General features: G+C 37.2%; 1 protein-coding gene across 2 annotated transcripts in view; it reads right to left on the bottom strand.

The window, feature by feature from the left end:
* The window catches only part of LOC139120487 (C-terminal-binding protein 1-like), a 68046-nt gene that overhangs the window by 14184 nt on the left and 34880 nt on the right, over positions 1-18982 (bottom strand). Inside the window, exons 2-3 of one of the 2 annotated variants that reach the window (XM_070684944.1) lie at positions 5917-6094; positions 3186-3278 (exon numbers count right to left, since the gene is read on the bottom strand). Coding sequence is in view for 1 of the 2 variants with exons in the window: in XM_070684943.1 (XP_070541044.1) it covers positions 5917-6075 (159 nt within the window). In the remaining variant the exon portion in view is untranslated. The remainder of the gene's footprint in view (positions 1-3185; positions 3279-5916; positions 6095-18982) is intronic. The other variant, XM_070684943.1, reaches the window with a different exon arrangement.

Genomic DNA, 18982 nt, shown 5'->3' with positions numbered 1-18982 from the left:
CAAAAGGAGCAATTTGAGATATTTTGGGCTAATAACTGATATGGAAGAGGCCAACAGCACATTTGGGTGAAAAAAAATGGTTTCATAGGATAGTCAGAAGCTGTAGATGATCACTGAACAATCCTATTATGTGTGAATGTGGCCACTGATTGAGTGCCTGTGTTTACTACCTGTTGCCATGGGTAACGAAATAAAGAGATGAGATCCCGAACCACAATGAATGGATGACTTGGTAGACATTCGTTTCAAAAAAAATCTCCACTTTTATGGCAAGTCTTTTGAACAAGACAGTCATTCCCGAGACTTAATATGGATCAACTGATGTTCACTTTAGATGGAAATACACATTTTTTGCGCCTTGCCATTGATTGGGTATGCTTACTCAATTTCCACACCACCTTACAGGAAATTGGCAGATGACCATGGAAGCTTCAGTGAATGACAGCTATAGAAAACAGAAAATTCCATGCAAGCTAATCCGTTTGCTCTGTATCTGGCTGTGTGCCATACTATCTTTCTAATATGAGCAATTTTCAATACAACTTACCGTCATTCCGTGGTAAATGCCCAGGCTCTCCAGATACCAGAAATTTGCCAAGAGCACAAGGTCTTGAAGAAATACGACAATGCCACTCACCTTAATGACGCTGGCAGAGTCACTGATACTGCAGAGCAGTGCAATACTATAATGATACATACTTTAATTTAGCTCTATGAGAAACCAGTCCTTAAACTCAACACAAAATTAGCTAAATTTTACCTTGGCTTTGAGGTCATCCATGTCGTACATTAGTTTAAATTGCACTTTAACACTGCAGCCTTACGGATGTGTACCTTTGACTATGCATGTACATGAAGAGGCTAGACTGATTTCCTCATTCCTACATTGGCAATGGTCCGTCTATCCTGTATGTAGTATTTATTAACCCTTTGAGTGCCAAAGTCGAGTTTTGTTGCCTTTATACAATATAACACCAACAATTTCATTCAGATATAGACATTTTTTCTGATTTTTCCCAAAATTTTGGTCAAAAAGTGTAGCCCGTGAAAATCATATCTATTAAGTCCAAAAACATGGAAACAATTACAGAAAAATCCATAAAAGTTGGTAAAATGTTGCCGTGATATTTTTTTGGGAAAAATTAAGGTGCCCAAAGGGTTAAATATAATGCAGTTCCCATTACAGCCTATCTATCTTGAAGTTAACAAATGCACATATCTTCAAAATTAGTCTTGAAAGGGAAATTTTCAAACCCAGGGTTTTGCCCCTCCTACCTTCTCTGCTATTGTGTTTCTTATCAATATTTCAAGATAATGCAGGAGTCACGTTTAGAATTAAAATCGGACAATTTGTTTTTAGGTAAACCTGCTAACACAGTGATTTCTTTAAACTTTACTCGTTCTTTTTAAAAACATAAATCAAATATGGCTGTCAATTGTTTGTGTTCATTTTAGTTGCCTACTATTGGCAGCTTACAGCAACATTAGCTGAAACACTTGATGTGTCTCCAATTGTTTTTGTTCTTTTTGTGAAATATACCGTTTTGCTCTACTCCCCACCTCAGTATTGAAATGCCAAGTATTCAGCTCTTGTCAACACAAACTGTATGTGGTTACATCCAATGTTATTGTCGGCAAATGAATTCCACGGTAGTCCAGACAAGAATACCTTTGTAAACAATAATATTGCATATTTTTGTACACTGTGCGTTGTGTTCGCAAAGCTGACACTTGGTATTTCAACATACTTTAATGCGGCCAACTCTGATTTAGACACAATAAACGAAACCATCACGAAAATGAATTAATGGTCATGACCATTAATTCATTTTCGCGATTGTTTCATTGACCGTGTCTAAAACCGGGGTCGAATATATTCATGGTCACCATTCATTCCGTATCTTTTGACATGTCAAACAATATATGCAGTATCTCGCATCAAACAAAATTCATGAAAACTGGCCGAATTTGTCCCTCTAACCCTTTTATATGATATATGTACGCAGTTTCTAAAAACACCTGAGGATAGAACAAAAGCCTGGTAGTTGGAGTTAAGATTAAGATTTGTAGAAAGTGATTTGGCTTTTTCAACAAAGGCTTTCCTTTATTGAAGAAAAGGAAATGATAATAATAATAACCAGCCTGAATGAAGCCACTGTTCTTTCTGGGGAATGGACAGTAGAAATTCTAACTCATGATTGGCTTGACTTGCCCTTTAGGTGGGAAAAGTCAGGAATACTGCATTAGTTCCAAGGTGATTTATGTGGCTATAATCCCTCAAATTTTGCAAAAAAACCCACAATCAACTGTCATGGCCCATGTGCGATGACACAGTAAATGTCATCCAATGACCTTTATCCTTGTTAAGATTATTCCACTGCCAACGTATAGAAATGGTAAAAACAGTCTAGCCACCATTGAGGGAACCCATCCTAACCTATAGTTAAGAAGTAACTTCCGAAAATGGGCACGCTTATGATATTCGGTTACCTTGGTTTAGCTGGATTCAGATGAACAGATAGATCAGCAACATGCATTTTTTTGGTGGTGTAAATGCTATAATGCAATCTTCAAATGCAATTACATCATTCCACTCATTTAAATTTCTCTGAATCTTCCCATCTCTTTGTGTACCTCCTGACACGATCAAAGGTGACAGTAGATGTCCATGAAATTATGATATTCAGCAGATATTATCAGCTGACCTTTGACCCTTAAGTGTAGGTCCAACTTCCCTACTGAAAAACTATGAAGTTCAGAAACCAAACTCAAATTTTGAAAGGAGCTATTATTAACAGCGACAAAGCTTGGAGAAAGTACTGCAAAGCCGACAGATTAAAAAACAGTGACACCAGACAAGACAAATGACACATGCATGACAGACAACTGATAAATAAATGACAAAACCCCTAACACTTTCTCTGCTAACTAGCTACTGACAAAACTTCAGAAAGTTCAGCAATAGTGGGCTACTAATTTGGAAATGGCAAAAAGAAAATTTTGCAGCCTTTCCCATGGTCAGAGTCACATTGTGACTTCCCTGTAACACATTTTAGTCAAGTGTCACATCTTATCAAGTAAAAATCATAAATTTTTTACTGTTTTTTGTCGTGATTTGTTTATTTTTCTCTTTGCCACTTCCTCTAGGCTATCTGAACCAGAATGATCTCAATTTGGGGTAGTACCTGTATAGGTTTGGAGGAACCACCTGTTCAATAATATCACTCGGCTACACTTGATTCTTGTCACGGACTCTCTTTAGTTGTTCAGCAGGGCCCCTACATATAATATGCCATAAAATGAATCGGTGTGCTTTCAAGGAACAACAACAGCAGCAATACACAATGTAGACAGTGCAATAGTTCACATGCAATAACAGAGGAAAAGAAATACATTATATAAACATAATCAAAATAAAGAACATGAAAATAACACAATTCATCTTTAAAAACTGATGACTTTTCTGAAAACTGATAAAAATTGATTGCATAAAATGAAAATTCACAGATATGCCTGCCAAGATGGCAAGAGATGCAGTGTGCTATGTTATGCAGAACACAAATAAATCAAAAATTGATTCAAAAAGTAACAAATCATATAAAGAAAGAAAAACATCAAAGTACTGTGCTATCCCACCCCATATTTTCTCTACTTTCATTCTATTATGGTACCATATTAGAATGGAGATGTTAGGTGTTTAGTGAGACTTAGGGTTTGGGTACCTACAGAGCAAAGGTTATCATGCCACTACAGGAACAACTGAATAAACTGTTCTACTATACATTAATTTCACAAATGTCAATGGCTAGTGATATCTGGAAACTGGTGTTAGTAAAATTCTGAAGGATGAAAATGTTTGCAGTAACTTTGTAAAGTGACTAGAAGTTCACTGGCCTTTTTGGCAAATAATAATAAGTCTGTTTGTCAAGGAACTGACTTGGTTTCGGTGAGAGTTTAAGTGAGAGAGCAACTCATCTACAGAAAATGTTTACTTGCTGTTGTTTCTGAGAAACAAATAGACTGACGTTGCCTGTTTCATGACAGACCAGAAGCTGTAGACGTCAAAGCTTTAATAAAATGGTTTCTGAAACTACTTGGCGATGTCATCACGGGTCTGAAATCAGAGTTGGTACAATTTCTTATTTTATTCTCTCCGCACAAAACATGATAACCCCTGATCTGCCATTCCCCTACCCATCGGTATTAATCCGCCCATGGCGAGAATTATAAGATTTAAATGAGAGGAGAGGGCTTGAAAATTTCACTGAAGTTCCGAGTTTGATTGAATTGGAGATAAGTAAACGTTGCTCCCATCACACTTGCCACAAGCAAAATGCCATGTACTCTCTGACAAAGAAAGAGTGAAATCAGTTATTGTCCTTTTACATTTTGCAGTGAATGATTACTTCAGTAGAGCATTCTCGGGGATTGATGATTACATAAAAACTAAATAAGCAAATAAAACATATAATTCAAACAGCAATAGAATTTTCAAGATATTGCCCTAATCACGTGACACAACATGATCGACAAAATTAAAGATAATGTGTTAAAGGAAAAGTTTAAACTTGTTTTCATCAGGGCATCCAGATGTTAGTGCTACCCAAGGGATGGCAAGGAAGGCGCAAGCGGCAAGATCAGGAAGGCAACCGATATCAAGGAAAAGGACCGCTGGATTCAGTTTGTTAGGCAGACTACACTACGCTTCAAGTTGTAGCACCAGCAGAAAGTTACCCAACACCTGGTTTACCTACCAGCCAGGAAGAAGTGTGTTAGTAAGAACCAATACCAGCCACGGCTAGCTTTGTTTTTTTTGGAAGATGGAGGAAAGGACAATAGGTGAGGAAGGGATGGGGAAAGAGAATTAGTTGAAGAAATCACCTACCCAAAAGCTAGAAGCTCCCGCCACCTAAAACCAGTACAGAGCCATCACCAGCATCAAAGCAGTGTTTATCTACTGAGGTTTAAGCCTCGAGGTTCACAAATCGGGCAATATGGTTCTTTTTTATATTTTGCAGATGTACTGCAATCGGCATGAAAACTGTCATAATTAGGTGAAATTGCAGTGTGTTTTTGTTTTGGGACTGCCATAACCAGAAATGTTTTGCCATTTGAAAACGCTGCCAAAAAATAGCCTCACATTCTTGATGAATGTATGTTCTCAGCATGATGCAAGGTGGAAAAATTCCCAATTTCTGAATTTCCTTTGTTCTGTGGTATATCGTATATTAGCCCTGGTTGTGAACCCTGGCCCCCACCTTTGTTAACAGCTGACAAAACTCCAAGACATACAGAATTACAATCATAATGACATCAGCTAGACGCCAACAATTTTCCTCCCTAGTCAAATCATGATATTACATGTAGTATTTTCATATTTCAGAGTAGAAAGAAGCACTTGAACTGGGCATATTATACTTTGGTCCACCATATTTTAATTACTTAGCCCGTGGCTTGGCAGACACAATGTCTGGTATGTGAATATTACTGATGGAAAGATGAAGAATACTGTGGAAATATTCCCAACTTTTCACTGATGACTGGTGAAAGAAATATTTCCATGACAATACATTTTTTCACTATTTTGGTTTCATTATTTGTGAGCATCTGGCTGATGTAATTAATAAAATTTCAAAGTAAACACAAAGAAACAGAGTTTTGAATGTGTACATCCAACGATTAATCATGGATCTGCAGAACTGCAACCAAATTTGCGAATGCAATTTTCCCTAATTCGTATAGTATATTTCAAAAGGACAGCGCACACATTTCTGAGATTTCAGTAGTTCTTGATTGACTTCAAGCTATTAAAAAGACACTTTGTCCACTTAATATGTTGAATATACACACAACAAAAATTAAAGTCATGTACATAATACAGATGTGGGGTTTTTTAATTTAATCTTGTCTTCCTACCTGACCAACAATAGTTTCTTCAGTTCTACCGATAGCTTCTAACCACCTTTCACGCAAAATGGCAGGTTTCTTTGGAACACGATAAAAATGTCGTGGGTCTTCTGATCCCTTGTAACGTGAACGAAACTTGCAATTAGGAAACCCACATGTTGTAGGCATGACGCAAAAACAGACCTATCTGTAACGACAACAGAAGAGGAGAAACACTGTTGTTACAAACTACACGTTTGATGAAAACATCTGAAAAGACAATCATATATGGCACTATATAACTTTTGACTATTTAACAAAACAGTCTGCACAGCGAGTTTGTGGAACAGCAAAAACCACTCCCATTTACGTGATAAAAATTGAGCGGCAGTACACACAGAGAGACAAAGAATTGATACATTAGCAAAAGAGTACAAATAAAGATATCATAAGTGATGATTTATGGAAAATTCACTTTAAAATTACAAATATTCAAAACATTATCAATCAAACATAATGACTAAATCAAGTAACTCCGGAGTCTAAATATGACTTGCGGTGTAGTGTATTTCTTTCCCTTTACTTAAAAATAATTGTCAAGAGGTGCGGTACAATTGCTGTAGTCCAAATGCAATTACAACATGGAAAAAAACACCCCTGGCAACAGTGCCTGACACTCCTGGGATTTCCATAGAGTCCCAGGTACTGGAAATTGCCGAATGGAAAAATATGCAACTGAAAACCAAATACCAGCGCCGGGTTTTGCTCACTCGTATTACCGGCAAAGCTGGTACAGTGAAAGCTCGCTAGGCATGATCTGCAGCATTCAGAACACGGTGAAGCAGATGGGACATTTCAGCTTTCGTTTGCTTCACATGATTGAATGTCTCGCCCATTTTAATCTCCAAATCACCAATACCAGCTGATTCACATGAGATTTTTTCCCCTTTGCAAGGACCAAATAAGTCTGTGCAATAATAGATAGCTGATCATCGGAAGGAAGCAGGAGTGGCGTCTAATAACACATACTAAAAAAGCCTATGTCCCTAAAACCTTCCATCCTACCAATTCTTGGCAGCACAAAGACTTTATCAGAATGGCAAAATGATTCCTATTTTGTCTCCTACAGCCTGCTCCAACTACAAGTAGTATTTACAAATAAAATTACAAAACCCAGCACCTATATATACTCAGAGTTGATTAGTTAGTGATAACCATTCTTTCTATTTATGCGTAACAAATTTTTTTCACTTAAACTCAAAATCCTGAAATAATACTGATATATCAGCATGATAAACCGTGTTTATAATGGTCTGTGGGCGGGCAATTTCAATCATGCTGTAAATGTATCAGATAAGATGACTCTTGCTAGCCATTTCACGCACTCCACACCACCTGTAGGTATGTACAATGTACAGTGGCCGCCAACTGTTATGTGTCCACAGTGCGCCAACTGGGTGTACATTGCTAACAACATCTCATCACACAGGCGTACCTTGGAATTGGACAATGTCTGGTCTAATTAAATATGAGATGCAGGAAATCTGCTCCCCATCCTTCAGCAAAAGGAGAAGCAGTTTCCCTAGTTGTCAAAATATCTGTTTCAGCTTGTACCAGTGGTACCGGCTATATTGAGAATGAGCTAGGCTTAAGTGGCCCTACTTCATCCATACCTTTACTGAGCACTGTGCTTTTTTGGACATACATACATGCATAACGACATGCAAATGAGATGCAAATGAGACTGATTCACCTTATAAGATATGCTCTCTTTGGGACTGTATATATACATATACCAAATGTGAGGTTAAAAATCAGCAAACAAATATTTCAGAAAATATGCTTTTCATAAACACATACTGAGAAAAACAGGCATACATTGTACATGTAATTACTATAAGTTGAGCATAATTATCTTGCAAAACTGCAATTGTCACCCTTTATTCCAAAGTCAAGGAAAAACAACTTGGCTGAACACAGCGAGACTGTACTATCCACTGGTAAGGTGTTTTCCCTCACCAATACTTGAAACAAAACTGTAGTTGCCAACGTGATAATACCAATACAATAAAGTTGGCACTGAAGATTGAACCAAGACTTACTGGGAACAAAGAACAGTCTCAATTCTGAAATAAGACGCTGTGGCTTGAATACTGACGTCCACATTATTGCACATTTACAAATGGTAGCCTTGACAATGACACACACGTATAAGACCTTGATGAACTACAATGAATATTGATGGTGAAGTCTATGGAAATACGTGTAGACTGAAAGCACACTTTGCATATAGCTGAAAACCATCACTTTGGAGAACAAGGACATTCATTTGTCACCCATCCTTGTTGATCCTGTTGCGCATCTTAATAACATGGAAAACTTGCATTTTGTTACTGAAGCTCATTTGTCACAGATCCATTACATTCCAGATTGTATGATCCACCATTCCACAGTTGAGAAAGGACTGATAACGTCTTTCTGATTTGATAACTTTTTCACTTCAGAAGAAAATGACCAAAATTGCATATGTTTATATCATAAAAATCGTTCCTTGTTTATTGTTTGTCTCTACATATAGAAAACAAGAACATTTATCCAATGTCGCCTGATTGGCTACAATGAACAGTCAGAAAATCAGTACAATATAAGGTTGTTACAAAAAGACTGCAAAATATGCGAAAGGCCATTTCACATTGTGTATTGGCCAAAGCGGAAAGAACAGCAATGCATAGTCTTTATGTCCTTATGTAAACCATGCAATATTTTTGTATTAACAGTATAATTATACATCTTACATTTATCACTTGGGCACGACCTAGGTCAAACAGTGACCATTTTGATGCGATGCCACAACATTTTCTTTCTATTTCCATTGCCAGATATTTCTACAGTTAAAGTCAAATCAAGGCAAACGTCTGAGCAGTCCACGGCACCCATAATATGCGCTGTTTGGGGCTCCTTGAAATGATCAACATTACAGAATGTGTGTTCTGAGCAGCCTTTTCAGTGAATGCAAAATTATTGGCAGTAGATGTATAATAACGCTTGCTAAAAACCAGGTAATTGATAATGGCGAAGAACGCTGATTATTACATTGGACACAGCGTGTACACAGAGATGCCATCCGCTGACAATAGGAAAGTATGTAAATTCAGCACCATATCGAAAAAACGGGGACCAGAGGGAGAAAAAGAACTCATCGGATGCGATGCATAATGGTAAGCAAATATTAGAACAGGAAATGAAGACCTGGGGTGTTTGATAGACAACACGACAGAACGCTGTAGAACACTACTCATCCAGGGCTAAGACTTGACATGGGTGTCTTTTACCATTTTATCCTAGTTGTCTGAGTAATTGTAATCTGATCAAGCCCTAGGTAACTGAATCAATACAGGTAATTCGCCGCAGCTCTGCTTTCACTCAACATGTTTACACATACCGTAATTACCTGTAAAATTTGCCTGCTCTAATCCTGTTCATTCGGTAGGCCAGGTGTGACAAGACGCATTTTCTAAATCCTTCAGCCACAAAAAAAAGCCCCACCCATTTCTTTCCCAAGCTGACTTTTTTCCCTGCATTTGTTCACGTGAAATCATGAAAGTTACCTATTACAAAAAACACACAAATGACTGCTTTGTGTACACGCTCTCGCTACATTTATTTCTTGTGAAACTGAAAGCCTTTAATTCCAACAGGAATTCCGATTTGAGTGTGGTATAAAAAGATAGACAACGCAACGGTCAACATCCTAATACAGTAGTAGAAAAACTATCATTAACAAACACACACACACATATAGATACACACATACACATACAGATATATATTGTACAAGGTTCACAACTGCCACTGGTGGCTTTTACTCTACTTTGATCTGAATATATACATCAATACAGTACCAGTGTATTACCAAAATCATTACAGCAATTACTACACCACATAAGATTGTGATAAAATGCCTAAAACTGCGCCCATGTTTTATTTTTCATTCTGATAATGTAGAATAACTCAGAAATTTCATGGTCCATTATCGACAGATTCATCATACTTCCGTCACCAATTCACACGAGACTCATAAATTGGCGCAATTTGTGTCGGCTAAATACGCTTACAAAATTCCAAATGAAGTGTGATTTCACACTACAGTGTATAAGTGACAAGTTAGGCAGTCACAGAAAGGAAGCAAAAACCCCATACACTAATTCTCCAGCAGGCTATTGTTTGCACTGCCAATCACAGGCCTAGGTATCCTGTGACTATTACGCACAGACAGAAAGAGGATGTCACAGACAGCGACGCTAAATGAGGAAAACATAGACAGACTCCAAAAAGATTGACAGTTGATACAATTGAGTTTCTTATTTGAAAACCATTTACCTGGTCCCCATTGTTCCTGGTGGGGAAATTTGTATTTGCACTGATCAAAATTTCAAAAGTGCCTCGGTGCAGTTTTGAAAGGCCATCGATGATAGGCAAACATCCAGCCGAGTTGTCAGAATATATTTACTTGACAGAATTCTGTTTACCAACCTAATGCTGCCAAATGACTGATGCATTCGTTGCATGCAGACATCAAGTGAATGAAGCAGGATGCAGGGGATACGGGAATCTGCATCTATTCTCAGAAAAAATATTGAAAATCATCAGTCTTATTCATTCATGTTAATTGGTGAACAAATAATCATGAGACATGGAGACAAAAACGCAACCATTAACACCAGACTGATAGGAAAATAACCGTACAGCAAGGCAACTTTCATCATTTGCAAGCATCTTTTTATGCAAATATAGTGCAGTTTACTGAAATACATTTGTCCAAGTTCAAAGTATTATATGCCATGAAAGATCACTGTAATTTGTATGTACTATGAGATTGAATATAGGAAAGGGTAAAAGCTCAATATTAAAGTGTAGTCTGTCACCATAATTGACTTTTCAAGTAAATATATGTACATTATATGATACAAACTACTATTTTTACTGGCTGTGATTTTTGTCAAATTTATTTAAGTGGGAGCAAAAGTGGAAGCTCAAAAATTATTGTCTTTCACTGCTTATTTATTTGTTTTGAAACATTTTCATTTTTCCAAAGAGCCTTTAGGATACAGTTCAGCAGTATCTCACCAAGGCTTGGAGGATGCAAGGTCAAATGCGGCATTTATTAGGTATGATATGGCTGCTACTTAAGGTAAAATAAATAATGACACTGGCAAATGTTGTAATAATATCCTCATTAATCACAATAGCATTCTTTCAACGGTTCCTGTGAGTGAAAATGGAAATTGCCACCTACAGGTGGTGGAGGTCTTTGGGAAATGCCAACAAGCTGTACAGAAGTCATTCAATACAGGCACTCCGTTACTTGAAAATCAATGAAAACAAAATGCTATCATATTTTAATGTGACAAAAGTGCTATTGTAAACATCGCTTTTCACAAGAAATAAAACATTGAAGGTCAAACACAGCTATACTTTATATAGATACATACTAATATACATGGAATTGTTGAAATTTGTTTTTATGGTATCTTGTTTGATAGATTTTGCTATCCTGCAGCTGCATTACATAAGCTGTGAGCTTTGTGATTTATCAATCAATTTTTATACTCTCTGTGATGTCATAGAATTAATTGACATCATTTAGGTGATCATGATCCAAGGTAAAAAAAAGAAAGCCATTTGAGTGACCACAATACCATGGGAATAAAATTTGCCATAAAAAGGTAAATTTTTTGTATTTCGAAAGGTCAAATGGTTTCAAGATGTTATGGAAGTGGACGTGGTTTTAACCTTCTGAGCGCCAAAGTCAATTTTTGTTGCCTGTATAAAATGTACCCCAGTCAATTTTTTTCAGATTTTTGCCAAAATTTTGATAAGAAACTGTAGCCAATGAAAAGTGATGGACATTTGGTCCAAAATTATCACAAAATTTACAGAAAAATTAATAAAAATTCGTAAAATGCTGCACTAGAATTTTGGAGGGAAAAATTACAGCACTGAAAGGGTTAATGAAGAAACAATACTATCGACGCTCTTGTGTTTATAAACTCTGAAAGCTTGAGGAGAGTGGGGTAGAGGTGCGCTACATGTAAGTTAAAGCTGAGCATGTAGGACTCAGAAATGATGACGTGACAGTAGATGAGAGAGAGAGAGAGAGAGAAAAAGCTTCACATCTTCCAGGTGGGTACTTATCCGGAGAGTGAATAATACCCTGACATGAGATTCTATATGAGCTCAGGTGGTCCTGGCAGTGTATCATCATCAACCATGAAACTTCCGAAAAGAAAGATGCGCTATTCATGTTTTAAATCCATCTTTTGTGAAGTCTGCTGTTCTTATGACAATAAACCTCAGAGGATCCATAAACAAATCAGCCCGTTCTTATATTTTGTTCATTTTCACATCTATCAACATTTCGCAACTTAATGGCATCATGCTGTCCCCTATGATCAACTGATAGTGTTTTTGTGAATTCGTGCACGTCAAATATAACAATGCATTATCAAATACTTAATAGTTGAATGTCCTGCGGTATTACATAAAACATCAAAGATGCATTCTTTATCAAAAATACAAATTCAAATCAAGTGTTTTGAATAGTTGGAAAGGAAGACGTATCTTACTGGAAAACAACAATATTCAGATGTAGGCATTAAAAAGGATGTATCAATCTATCGACTAAAGTGAAGTTATAATAAGTTTTAATACAATCCTGATTTTCACACTATCAACAAGGAGTACAATTTTTACATCATTCTCTTTATCACCTTGTTGATAACTAATCCTGAAGCAAAAAAACACTTTCCTGATCTTCATAAGCAACTTGTCATTCCATTAAAAATGCGGTTTCAAAAAAATAGGGCACGTTGATACTGTGATCACTCTATGCTGTATTTTCAAATCAAATATTTGTGCATCTCGTTGCACTTCGAAATAAAATAAAACCCGCCACAAGAAAACTATTATCACAAAGACATTGTATCTGCTACTCTCTGAGTTTCATACTGATAGTTCACATTCATTTGAACTGGGTTTAGCAAGAACTACCTGCAGAATTCTGTCTTGAATATTACAACCGATAATAAATTGCCAGATTTTTCCTGGGGATGCAAAAAATGCTACATATCATTCGCATTTAGAACTATACAAAATTCAAAAGACTGGTGTAAAGGGATGACTAAAGAAATACCACTTTTATTGTATTTTTCTTAAAAAATATTTCAGCAATATTAAACCAAGTAATAAAATATGCAAATTTTGATTTCCCATTACGTTCTCAGGACTCATTCAGTCTTATTTTCTTGCATTTCATTAGACAGTGGGTGACTTGAATATTAAATAAACACTGATGGCTTCAGAGTTTCAGTTTTCTTTCAAGTACAGATTTTCATTTGCTGTCACATTTTACAATTCTACATGGGCAATTCGCAAAACTATAGGAACTGTACTACAAGACACAGGATTGGAATTTGGCCAATCTGATGACAGAGGAACACCTTACAAGTGTATTGCTGCTAGGAACATTCGTACAAATACTACAAAGATTTCCACACACACATGAAAAATATAGCAAGGTCAGCCGAATGTTCCCCAAACACTTTATCCATTATGGAAACAATGACAGCGCCATTAAATTAAATTTCTTTCACTTGATCTGTGTGAACTGTAAAAACCCACAAATTAGTTGGAGATCTGATGATTTTCTGCACCAAATAATCATTCCTGAAGTACGGTACTTTATTGCCTGGAGTTGCATGAGTACCTGCCTCAGACACGTTCTTCTTTTTTTAATCATTTGGAAAAAAAAAATTTCAAATTTGTTCCGCTAGCTGACAAATACAGATGTAGGGATACACATAGCTTATGGCTAAGATGGGGGACAGGGTGGGATGGGAAGGCTGCGTCAATTTGGTGGTTGGTGAAATACTAGCCACCCAAAGAAAACTAAAAGGCGGATATGAAATCATGAATGGCTGTGTTAACTTTAGGAGAAAAAGGCAGAATTACGAGTCTGGGATGCAACATGGCATGAAACAGCAAATAGGCCGGCACAGCATGAAGGAAAAGCGTTGAGGTATCAAGGCAGAATATTAATCATGGGGTAAATACGCCACTGTGAAATAATATATAACAACACCTTAATAACGCGAGCTGTCGACGGTGCTACATTTTAGTACTTATTGCCTGGGCGCTGTCGGGGAAAATTTTTTCATCGTGTTTGGAACAAGGTACATATTCCACCGGGACAAATGACTGACTGTTGACAATTACTGGCATAAATAACCTGGACTGTAATTCTCTTTAGATGCCTGGTGTGAGCAGTTGCAGAGCACGCCAGCAATAAAAGTGGAAAGCTAAATGGATTTGAATTCAAAGAGAAGCTGTGTTTGGGGGTGTTGAAGGCCTCCAAGCTAAATGGTGACAAACAATTCCCCGACTATACCACTCTTTATTCATCAGGTCTAAATTAATCATTAAAATCGCATGAAGATATTGCCAAGATGCATAAAATAAAGGAATCAATATTGTTAGACGTGATGGATCTGCAGCGATAGGCAATTCTTATTACCAGCCACTACGGAAGTCATAAAATAGGTCTATGAAAAGTCAGTGTTAACATTGTCTCCAGAGGGTACACGACTACGATTTTTATTCTCTGCATACACACCGTAATTTCTTCCTAACACCAACAATCTTTGATGAGTGATTATGCCATCTAAGTTAGTCCGCTCGCAACCATTTTGAAAGATTACATTTTAGGGCCATTTAGCGTGGTGCTGGCAGCGAAATCCTTTTTACAAAATTACATATTTCAAAGATTGACTTCTATTTCCATATCAAAATTTATAGGTGAAAGGCACAAATTATTGAGAGGTGGTTGTAAACTGAGAGGAAGTAAGCCAGAATATCTCAGGCACATATAAAGCCGTTATCAATATTTGAAATACTGGCCTTTGATTCCACCTTTTTGAAGGGAAGTTTCACTTCTGTTCTGTGGAGGGAATATGGGAGTTTGCTTATGGCGTTGCGGGTTGAATAAATCTTGCTTTTACTGCATTCCCACCATCACACAGACTGAACCCCACCACTGGCTACACAAGGTGTCCCTCTCCTGCCCTCAAAAAGTTTGACTTGGTGTGGCCAAGCTCAGCAGATCAGTGCAGTCAATGAGGCCTGGTTTAGCTACACATTGGCCTCAGGCCCGACTAAGCCAGACTGCTGAGAGTACATCAGTGTAGGGCAGAGATTATATGCCGTGTAGCGAACCAGGGGCTGTAAGAGTTTTAGTCTTCAGAGGGAATTGATAGGTTTACAGTGTTTGATGTGATTCGACGTCTGTAGGCTGGAGAAGCATGCATCCGTGGTGACTCTGTTGTGTTCCATAAATATAATACATACTACCAGACCAAGATGAATTTTAACAGCGAATTGAAAGAATGCCAAATCTCAGCCACCATTTGTTTATTGGCAGATACTCCAATACCAACATGACTTCTGTCAGAGTTGCTGACTTCAAGATGAAGTGTCATCTTTCAAAATAACCAATATGAGTCAAAGTGCACAGAAAAAGGACAAAAGCACTGACTACATGATAAACCACCATTTTCTGAAAATTTGGCATCAAGAAACAAGTTTACTTTCAATACTAACTGCATTCATTATGCAATATTCGATTTTTCACATGCTCAATTTTTTTCAAACTCTCTCTTTCCAGTATGCAATACTTTTTTATTTCAACACTTAAATATACCTCTTTTCCTGCCAAATAGTATCACTTCCCCATCAGCAAAGTCAATCAAAAAAGTACTGAGCCAAAACCACATGTATTTTCACCCACTTGACTAGGCCTGTAATGGCGGCTTTGGTCCATAAAAATCATATGTACAGATCTATGTTTTCAGGGGCCTTCAAAAGTTTTTGTAATAAAATGTACCATTCGGACATATTGTGGTTCACTACATTCAACTTAACCTGATGGTGAAATATGAACTTGGCAGGAAAAGGGTTAAGGAAAAAAATAAACAGTGAGAAAATATTTATTTTATAGAATAACATTATGATAATATCATCAAAATTTATTATGCTATTATTTGTCTATCTGTCAACATTTATATTTATAACATACATGAAGCATTTTTGATAAATTCAATGACAAAGAAATCACGCCTAGCGCTGACTAAATTTCCTTTCATGTGGTTTGATATCTTCATGTACTGCACAATGCTGAAAACTATCACAAGCACAGACACCTGTCTTTGCTAGAATAATTCTGCCCTGCAACCAGTACAGTATTTGCCGGCCCCATGAGAGTGTTCCGATCGGCTTTTCTTTACACGTGCACTGAATAGGAGCAGGGGTTGATAAATTATCAGTGGCAGGGTTAGAGGAAATGATACAGGTACATGTACATATTAATGATTATCACACAAAAGAACCGATATGCATATTCATTGTACAGTTTGCATCACAGTCTGGTCAAGCTAACAACTCAAATTGACTACAATAACATACATGTTCAGCATGTGTACTTTAAGTTCACAGTTAATATACAACTTCCCTAAAAAAAAATCACAAAAACATTTAAACTATTCTGATAAAAACTCGTACGCTTTTCTTTCAAAAACATGAGATTATACTTTGTATTGTACCTACTGGCATGAATACACGTGCAGACACGTTCATACTTGTACATTACAATGGCAAAGTACCCACGTACTGGTAAAGGATCATGGGGTTAAAGGTCTTCACTTGCCGCGGAAAAGGTACCGGATGTTACAGAGTAACATGTTAATGTGGGTGCCAACTTGTTGATTTCTGAAATCAGCAGAGAATGAGGGAAAAAACCCTTTTGTGATAGATAAGCGGGTCTCTCGCTGACACCACTTTGGAAATGTTTAACTGATACAAAACATGTTTGCTCTGGGTCACACATAACTGTGGCACTTCATTATGTTTACAAATTGGCTCATTTGCATACTTGCCTTTACAGCACTCAAAGTACAACCAACTTGTACCATACCTAAATTCCAGGCAGGAAAGATTTGAGCGTGTGTACGCTGTATTTTAGAGGTATATCTCAAGTCCCTAAACAGACTGCTAAAGGTGATTAACAAAATGTAGTTCAGAATCCTGTATTTGCAATCAAATGTCTTATACAGCAGACTTTTTTTCAGGGAAGTCAACACTAGACCACTACATGTTGTATGAACTTTTCAGACTTGTACCCAAGAAGTGACATTGATAACGGATTCTTACGGGATACATATCGTGTTCACATCTTATCATACAACGTGCAGACTGGCAATATGTATTTCAACAGCCACCGAGGAGGAACACATAAAGTTTCTCAAAGTATCAGAGTAGTGCAGAGCAACAACTGCTTGTGTAAGGTCATTTGTTTCAAGAAGGGTAACAACACAGCAAGGGAGAGGAAAAACAGATTCTGAAAAGGTAGTGGCGGCTTCTGTGTTTGGTGGCTGCATTATACATTATAGCGGGCCACACTTAGGCTTACCAATCAATCTTCCATAGAAACTACCTGTTAGAAGTAATCATTGTGTTTAATGGATCACGTTCTTTCTTGATTTCTTCTCCTCTTGATCTCCAGGGACCACAGATAAAACCTCTATATATTCTACAGAGGATGATGGATGTCTTATTGATGCGCCTTTCAAATTAACTTGGCTGTCTCACCGGCCTTGAATACCAAGTGCCACACTTTGCAGGCTTCCTCGAATCCTGCCCCAGACTGCCCAGAGCAACGGTGGGAGGATCATGCAAATTAGGTAGCTGGCATGCGCCACTTTGATCACTATTCTCCTGAACGGTCCCACTAGCGGACGTTCCCATCCTGCAAATTATCTTTGATCAATAAGCAACAAGCTTCCTTGCATTCAGTCAGTGCCTACAGCATCAAATATTTAGAAGGACATAGGAAATAAAAAACAACAATAAAAGTGTATGAAACACTTGAGAAAACTATATAATTAAGCTTTATATTGTATATATAGATGTGCCGTGTACGATACAAAAACAACTGAGTATTCCCAATGTATCTCCCACCATACTTTGACTTGATCAAGTTATTTGCAATATTATGAATACACTGTTTCAGAGAATCTGGCAAGGACAAACTGATATGTGATAAAATCGGTACACCAAGGAGAGATGACACAGTAAATCCTTATTTTTTCAAATAACAGCTCTAAGACGCAATGCAAATTCACAGATAGAAGGATATGAGAAAGCAGACCAAAAGATAGAAAGATTTCATTTGTTTGACAGCCATCATACACCAAACAGGGAAATGGCATGGCATATTTCAGTGGAAAGGTGAGAATGATAGGCTCCAACGATTATTCAAATTAGCTCTACAGTTTTAATGCAGATCACCTGCTGTTTGATTAATCTTTTGCAGGCGTGTTCCAGTATCTATGCCAGACTACATGATCTGATGGATAGATGTAATTGTGTACAAATGTGAGAGACTTCTATTTGAAAAAATACTGAATTAAGATTTCATCAAGACCAGTTGATAAAATCATTAACTTACATACTCATGACTCAAAATCAGAAATAAGTAACTCAACGATCCACAATTATTTTTTTACATATTCCTGCAGAATTTCATCATCTCATAGTACTATAAGTCAAAGCCAATTCATACAGCACTTATTGTACTTATAGTACTATGAGTCAAAGCCAATTGTGTACCAGGACAACCAGGTTTACTAATTTCTACAGGGTTCACATGCGTGTTGTTGAAATTTAGGCTTCTGACTGATCTATTTGTTCAACATCTGCCAGATAATCATCATTTCAGCCTACTCAATTCATTGATTTTTGTTGCAGCACATCTATCCCAGATACATGTTCTCATGTACTTAGATTTATAACATATATACACTGCTATCTCCATTTCTACACTACACACAACGTAACCTCTCTAATCCATGTACATCTCACAGATCCACATCGCTCATATTGGCCCTGATGTAGATGTGAAGTGATGTGATGTGAAGGTTATCCTCTGCTAATCATTATAAGAGGGATAAAGACAATAATCAGACTAATTCCAGATATCCAAACAAAT

The sequence above is a fragment of the Ptychodera flava genome, chromosome 20, assembly GCF_041260155.1.
Source record: "Ptychodera flava strain L36383 chromosome 20, AS_Pfla_20210202, whole genome shotgun sequence".
Lineage (NCBI taxonomy): Eukaryota > Metazoa > Hemichordata > Enteropneusta > Ptychoderidae > Ptychodera > Ptychodera flava.
The sequence above is the reverse complement of the archived record's forward strand: the minus strand, read 5'-3'. Positions and strand labels throughout refer to the sequence as shown.